The 8,083-nt window shown below is 34.4% G+C and overlaps 1 protein-coding gene across 1 annotated transcript; it reads right to left on the reverse strand.

Annotated features, from left to right (window-relative positions):
• Positions 1–1,150: 1,150 nt before the first annotated feature.
• Positions 1,151–7,838, reverse strand: LOC107749228 (uncharacterized). Its single transcript, XM_016564319.1, has 6 exons — positions 7,631–7,838; positions 5,213–5,539; positions 4,524–4,856; positions 3,959–4,060; positions 3,815–3,837; positions 1,151–1,932 (listed from the first exon to the last, which is right to left on the reverse strand). Exons 1-6 carry the CDS (start codon positions 7,674–7,676, stop codon positions 1,831–1,833), a joined length of 933 nt encoding a protein of 310 aa, XP_016419805.1. The 5' UTR covers positions 7,677–7,838; the 3' UTR covers positions 1,151–1,830.
• Positions 7,839–8,083: the final 245 nt, after the last annotated feature.

The raw sequence follows: 8,083 nt of genomic DNA on the forward strand, positions 1-8,083 counted from the left end.
AAGACATGAAAATATCCAAATGGTGTGTCATTAGTAACCCTTTGCAATAATCAATTATCATTTTTTGAAAAAAAATTTTTTTTTTTTTTGGTAAAGTGTGTGCAAAATTGTGGTATATATACACTGAATTAACATATTTCTGAGGTCATCAAAATGTGTGTATATCTCAGCCCAGCTACTTTAAACTCTGTTTGATCACATGGGTTACTATTACGCATAAAACCCCTTATACAACACTGATAGGAATACTGAGAAAAAAAGACAAAAAAATACAACCATCAACATATTTCAAAATTACTTTAATGTAACATCAAAATTTTTTTATGTAAGTGCAACCAGTATTACATCATCAATATAGTGCAGGAAATGCACTAAAACACCAGTCACTAACATTTTTTGAGCTTTATAAATGAAAACCTTCTTTATGGTCACTATTGTGACCGGTGGGATTAAATTAATTTAGGCAAAACACTACAGGTGAATAAGGTAAATATTATATCACCATATTTCTACAGATGATCAATCACAGTACACCAAGACAATTTTTTACTAAACTGTTGTTTAAATATCCAGATATAACGTTATCCAAGTATATATGCTCTAATTTACATATATCTTCAAATCAGAAAACTGAACACTGGATTAAGCCAGATTCAAAACTTAAATTATCGTTTCATTTTGTTGACATTTTAAAGGTTTTTAAAGAGGGGATTTTGGATTTCTCTTCATCAATCAGAAATTGTCAACCACAATAAATAAATAAATGTGTAAAACTCCATCAATAAAAAAACTTCAAAATATTGATAGGAATAAATCTGGAGAAAAAAGTATGGTTTGTATAAGTAATGCTGAAGTTGATATATCTGGCTCAGTGCATAAAAACACCTTTCAAGATATGAAATCTCAAATAAAAAATGCAATAAAACAAACTCTTTAAAGTGTATTTTAGATGTTTTCATTCCATTAGTCTAAAAGAAGACAAGTTATGGAAGTAACATTTTTAAATTGCCCAGTGCATGTAAAAACAATGGATTTGCCTGTAGTGTCTGGCCTTAATGTAATTTACCACAGAATAAAAAAACAAAAAAATACAATATATACATATATCTACAAATATATACAAACAAAATACTCGCCAGACTTTTAATTGCGGTTTGCACACTACATGATGCATTGGCGACTGGGTGTAACACGTTGCACAATATTTCACTAGGAAGAATCCTCCACAAATCCTCATCTCGTGCAGAAAAGGTGAGTTTTGAGTGAGAAGTGAAATGAAGTAATGATGCAAAGATCACACAAGAGCTGAACTCTAGTTTGAGACTGGAATTCTCCCTTGCGCTGCATCATGCCCTCTCATTGCCAATGTCATTTCAAGTTAAAACACAGTCGCAGATGGGTCCAGAATTTTAGCTTGCTAAATATTTCTCAGCATCAGTGATGCATTGGCACTTCTCTCAGATTGCGTCTTTCATTTACTCTATGCGACTGTCACTCACTTGAACGAGTACAGATTGTGTAATGTATACCCAGTATAAAGGAAGGAGCATTGCCAAAAGAAAGAAATAAAAACAGATGTATATAAACACTTATGTACACAGGCACTCTATTTTACACATGCAACAGTGTGGTGTCCATAGGCTTTGCACCCCAGTCTATATCGCTGGCAGTGACACTAATCTTCAGACACAAAGAACACAATAATTACATGATTTAAAAATCACAGGACAATTACAGCACAGCTGAATATGCTTCATGAACAGAATTAAGATTCAGAAATGGAGAAAACACCTGTAATGGACAGATGATGTGAAAGACAGAACATTTATGCTACACATGGTTTCCATTAGCAGTCCCATTAGAAGCATTGACCTCAGAAGGTATAAATGGAGTCGTACTCTGATCAGGAGGCAAGACTTTCAAATTATTCTCCTCTAAGAAAACACACATTCACAGAAAGTCAAAGAAATAAGCAGGACTAATGATTCATTTACACAAAAATACTCAACAAACAGTGTTGTTTTTTCTGATGTTTGCAGAATGTATGGTAGTTTCCTTTTCCTAAATATTTAACACTTCTTAAATGTTTCTCTTAATGAATCTTCAGTCTCCACCACACTGTTATCTTTTGTACTGCGTTAATAGAAAAGGTTTGCATGCCATAGGGTGTGAATTATTGTGTGAATTATTGTGATTAAAATATATCTTATGTTGGTGAGTATTAAGACACTTAATACTAGTATTATTTTTTTTTATATGGCCTCACTGGTGAAGTTTTGCCTTGGTATGAAAAAAATAAATAAAGGAGAAGAAACAACAGATTCACCGTGAACATTTGTTACACCCAGACCCTGAAGTGAAGTCAGAACATGTTAAATAAATAATTCACAAAAAACAATTATATAATAACAATATTTAAAAAAAGAAATACTGTTCTTCACTGTTCTTCATTCTGAGTAAAACAGTACAAAAGCAGCAGTATCTTAAAGAGTCAATTATTGTTGGTGTTTCTGTGTACTGATTTCTAAGTTTCTCACAGATCTGAATCTGTGGTTATTTATTTATTTAAGCAGACAGGTTCAGTCCTCATAGTATCTCACCTGATCACGATTGTTCTGTGTGTCTGTTTGGAAAATAAACAATTAAACACATTACTTTGGTTAATTACAATACAAAATATATATTTTCACATCTTTTAAATAATATTTCCACATAATACATCCCATGCTGTATGTAATACTCACCTTTCCTTCTTGCTCTGCGATAGAGGAACACAGCAGCTACTGCAGCAATGAGCAACAGAACAACAACAACCCCTGCTATAGCACTTAGAGAAAGACCTGAATCTGGAACAGATAAAGACAGACAGTCATTATTACTAGAGAGTGACTGATTATCCATCCACTATTTACCAATATCTTTAATTTATATCTACTTTGTTCATCAGCTGTATGATATTGATTTAACTGATAAATGGCACCTTCTGGTGTTTTTTTAGGAACAGCAACTAAAGCAGCATCACAGCACTGTGAGCTCAACTAGAAACAGCAGTATGTTGCAGTATGACTCTGGCTAACAACTTGAAAACTGTCACTTTGAGATTCATGTGAAGATGATACTGACAATATACAATACAAATTATATTTTAACACTGATTCATAGATCACTTTCAAACAGGCCACGATAATATTAAATACATTTATATTAACTAAATTATTACATAATTAAAAATAACATTAACTTGACAATAATTTTGGACTATATTCTAAAGTTAGAGGGCAAAGGCATTGAATAACTAATTTATACTCACCAATGACAGTTAAAACAGTTGATATTCTGCTAATACTGAAGCTGCTGCTGTTGATCTGTAGTGTATAGAGTCCAGAGTCTGTGGTTCTGGTGTTGCTGATGGTCAGAGATCCAGTCTGATGATCCAGCTCCAGTCTGTCTCTGAATCTCTCATCACACTGATCATCTGTACAGATCTTACTCTGATCTCCAGTGATTTCAGCCATGAGAATGTCACTAAAATACCACGTCATCACACCATTCAGGTTTTTTACTACACCAGGATCTAAAGTAACAGATTCTCCCTCCTTCACTGACTTTGTCTTCTATAATAACAATATTTAAAAAAAGAAATACTGTTCTTCACTGTTCTTCATTCTGAGTAAAACAGTACAAAAGCAGCAGTATCTTAAAGAGTCAATTATTGTTGGTGTTTCTGTGTACTGATTTCTAAGTTTCTCACAGATCTGAATCTGTGGTTATTTATTTATTTAAGCAGACAGGTTCAGTCCTCATAGTATCTCACCTGATCACGATTGTTCTGTGTGTCTGTTTGGAAAATAAACAATTAAACACATTACTTTGGTTAATTACAATACAAAATATATATTTTCACATCTTTTAAATAATATTTCCACATAATACATCCCATGCTGTATGTAATACTCACTTTTCCTATTTGCTTTGCGATAGAGGAACACAGCAGCTACTGCAGCAATGAGCAACAGAACAACAACAACCCCTGCTATAGCACTTAGAGAAAGACCTGAATCTGGAACAGATAAAGACAGACAGTCATTATTACTAGAGAGTGACTGATTATCCATCCACTATTTACCAATATCTTTAATTTATATCTACTTTGTTCATCAGCTGTATGATATTGATTTAACTGATAAATGGCACCTTCTGGTGTTTTTTAGGAACAGCAACTAAAGCAGCATCACAGCACTGTGAGCTCAACTAGAAACAGCAGTATGTTGCAGTATGACTCTGGCTAACAACTTGAAAACTGTCACTTTGAGATTCATGTGAAGATGATACTGACAATATACAATACAAATTATATTTTAACACTGATTCATAGATCACTTTCAAACAGGCCACGATAATATTAAATACATTTATATTAACTAAATTATTACATAATTAAAAATAACATTAACTTGACAATAATTTTGGACTATATTCTAAAGTTAGAGGGCAAAGGCATTGAATAACTAATTTATACTCACCAATGACAGTTAAAACAGTTGATATTCTGCTAATACTGAAGCTGCTGCTGGTGATCTGTAGTTTATAAAGTCCAGAGTCTGAGGTTCTAGTGTTTGTGATGGTCAGAGATCCAGTCTGATGATCCAGCTCCAGTCTGTCTCTGAATCTCTCATCACACTGATCATCTGTACAGATCTTACTCTGATCTCCAGTGATTTCAGCCATGAGAATGTCACTAAAATACCACGTCATCACACCATTCAGGTTTTTTACTACACCAGGATCTAAAGTAACAGATTCTCCCTCCTTCACTGACTTTCTCTTCATTTCATCTCGCTCAGCAGCAGAAACACCTGAAACACAAACCAACAGTTGCTGGAGGATCGTTTTGGAGGAAAAAACCTCAACAAGATAACTGATTAATCATAATATAAGAAAGCTAGTAAAACAAGTACTTCACATACTCTTTCTAGACTTGGACTAAAATGCTAAATGTCTCTATATGTTGTGCTTACGTTGAACATCCTGGACAGCTAAAACACAATAATTAAGAAAAATTAGATAAGAAAATGTGACCAGAGATGATTTCAGAGATTAGAAATGGAAATAATTCTGTTCGGTTTAATGATACAGGAAAAGAGGAGCTTGGAATGTCACTGTTATAATAAACATATATAATCTGTTTCTAAATATTCATGAAATGACTCACCATGTACGGAAACACTGAAGATCTTGTCACTGAAGCTGCCACTGTTGATGACCTTTCTTTTGTAAACTCCAGAGTCTGTGGTTCTGGTGTTTGTGATGGTCAGAGATCCAGTCTGATGATCCAGTTTCAGTCGGTCTCTGAAAATCTCTTTACACTCATCATCTGTACAGATTTCTCTCTTTTCTCCAATGATTGCAGCGACTTGGGTGTCATTAAAATACCACCTCATCTTTCCTTGTTGATTTGCTTCAATATTAGTGTGTAGAGTGACTGAATCTCCCTCCATCACAAACACCGACTCTTCATCTGCACCAACACCAGACACACCTGGAAGGGAACAAATGAACATTTAATTAAATCTGTGATAGTGGGAATAAATTACACAACACCTAAGCACTTTCAACATGTTTCAGACATATTTCACTGTCTAAAAAAATAGTAGATTTAAATATGTCCAGTTTGCATTCATTTACAAGTGTAGTAGACTATCAAAACTAGACTTCTTATGTCTCGCCTGCTTCTCCCTATGAGGGGTGAGATTTTGATTAGGTGTGGGGGTGGGTTTTAGACATGGAGTCCAATCAGGTAGCAGTATCCCCACAGCAGTTTTCTCCCATTGTTCAGTTAATTTAGGCATATGGTATTTAATGATTTATAAACAGCATTTAACAGATTATTCTTCTAATAAAACATTTGCAATAGGTTTGTAAAAGGTGCTTCTATTTGCATGTTTGACCTGAGATTTTGTTGAATCTAAAGTTTTGACCAGCAGATGTCACCAGCATGTGATGTGAATCATTGTCCGAAACAATTGATTCAAAGTTTGAAAAAGCTTCATTTCTACCATCACGAATCATAACCCATAATGGGAAATGCGTTGCGTAAATAAAATAGCAGTGTCTGAATCTGTGGGTGAGCACATTACTGATCTTACAAAGTTGAAAAAGGGCACCTATTCATCTTTTCATCGCTCTTAACACTTTCTGAACCGTGGTATTGTGTCAGAAATATGGGTATCTGTATCGAATTGTATTAATGTAGACATGTATTATATGTAGTAAAAAAGTAAAAGAACATAATTGCAGTATTTTTTGTGATTAAGCTATAGCGTTTGGGCATTTATACTACATTTATTTAGACTACTGTTTTTCATACAAACACCTAAAAACTTCATTCATTCATGTTACTATGGAAGACCATTGGTTAACTAAAAAAAACACAAACATTTAAAAATGAGGTTGCTACAATTTTTACAGATGTTACTGATTTTGATAATGAAAAATGTGCATTTCTAAGAGACAAAAATGTATATTGGTTACTGAAATGTTCTGATATAGCCTACAGTAACAGAGGTAAATTTGCTAATCTATACATTATAGTATCTCTTCCCTGATTTATTTGTATCTTTGTTCTATTGTATTTATTTGTACTATTGCTTGTAACATGTTCATTTGTTCTTATTGTTTTACATGTCTTTAATTAACAATTTTTATTAAAAAAAATACTATTTTTGTTTTTGTGGCAAGGCCGGTAAAAATTTTGCCAGGGCAAATAAAATCTGAACCAGTAAAAAAATGCCTTGCCTTGGTGTTGTGTCCTGTGTATATAAAGAGTCACTTTCAAGACGTGTCCCTTTTGTTAAATAAAATAAACATAAAAAATCTGTTTGGGGAGAAATAAAGCAATGTTAAATCCGTCCCACCAGGAACGTCGCTTGGCAAAGGATGTTGGTGAGCAAAGCCCCGTTGGCACAGCCATTTTGCGTATAATAACCGGTAAATTATATTTATTTATACGGAGGGAAAAACATGTTCACTACTCGGTATTCTGATGAACCGGAACTGCCTTTATTTGCACATGTCCCTTTTTGGAAGACAGGTCACATGACATGAGAAGTGTGAGGGCACACCCAGAGCCGTAGAGAGAGTAACTCTCAGTAACTCTGCATTGGCTCATAACTCTTTCTATGGCTCTGGGCACACCCAAAGTTAACAAGCCCCGCCTCAACCTTCCATTTTGAAAGCTCAAGCAGTCCATTTTACAAAATCGTGCTAACAAACATAAACATGATAACAGATGCCAGGGACAGAAAACAGACTTTAAACAGACTGAAATTAAACGCTGCCATGCATTGTTAAAACAGCGAACATAATGTGACCCTTGACATTTATTTTAAATAACTAAGATTCATTAAAAAGCTCTGTTTAATAAGTGTGGTAGGTAATTGTGACCCCATAGCTGCCTGGTCCATTCCACTTTCAGAAAAGCGTCTAAAACTATAACAAGATGTCATCTTCACTCATTAGCTACATAAAACAGCATCAATTAATAAATAATACATCGATTTCTGCCGAGTATAAAGTGATTAAATGGAAATACAAAATGAACCGGAAAAGAGATCGTAAATACATGTCTTACCAAGCACGTGCAAAACAGTCATCAACGTCCACAAAACGGAGTTCATTTTCACCGGTTTTCGTCTTTACAAAAAAGTAAATTAAATGGAAATAAAAGCTCCCATTACCCGATGAGATCCCCTACATAATAGAAAGTAGGTCTAAGTAAATCGAAAGTAAAAAGGCTGCCTGAAGCCCGCAGTTCCTCCAGCTTCCGCACTTAGTGTGAAGCAAGCTTCAGTCGCTTTCATGGTCGCTTTGCTAAAAGCACGTGATCTGTGACGTCAATCTTCGTTCGCCTACAAACCACGTCTTTCATACAGATTAGATGGAGCTAAAGATCCAATCGATCAAAAAGTTGGTATTGGAGTGTACATTTACAAAATCAGTACTGAAAAAAAGAACAGTTTTATGGAAGGCATAGAAAGGCAGAAAGGAATGATTTTAAAGGGTGGAACAAATTCAGCACTTGCAT

The sequence above is a fragment of the Sinocyclocheilus rhinocerous genome, unplaced genomic scaffold, assembly GCF_001515625.1.
Source record: "Sinocyclocheilus rhinocerous isolate Xijiao unplaced genomic scaffold, SAMN03320098_v1.1 scaffold8346, whole genome shotgun sequence".
NCBI lineage: Eukaryota > Metazoa > Chordata > Actinopteri > Cypriniformes > Cyprinidae > Sinocyclocheilus > Sinocyclocheilus rhinocerous.

Bases quoted from the DNA above. Each gene is read 5' to 3' on its own strand.
- LOC107749228 (XM_016564319.1), bottom strand. From the start codon at position 7,676: ATGAACTCCGTTTTGTGGACGTTGATGACTGTTTTGCACGTGCTTG. The intron at 5,540-7,630 runs GTAAGACATGTA...GTTCCCTTCCAG, and splicing joins GACTGTTTTGCACGTGCTTG to GTGTGTCTGGTGTTGGTGCA. The intron at 4,857-5,212 runs GTGAGTCATTTC...TTTGTGTTTCAG, and splicing joins CTTCAGTGTTTCCGTACATG to GTGTTTCTGCTGCTGAGCGA.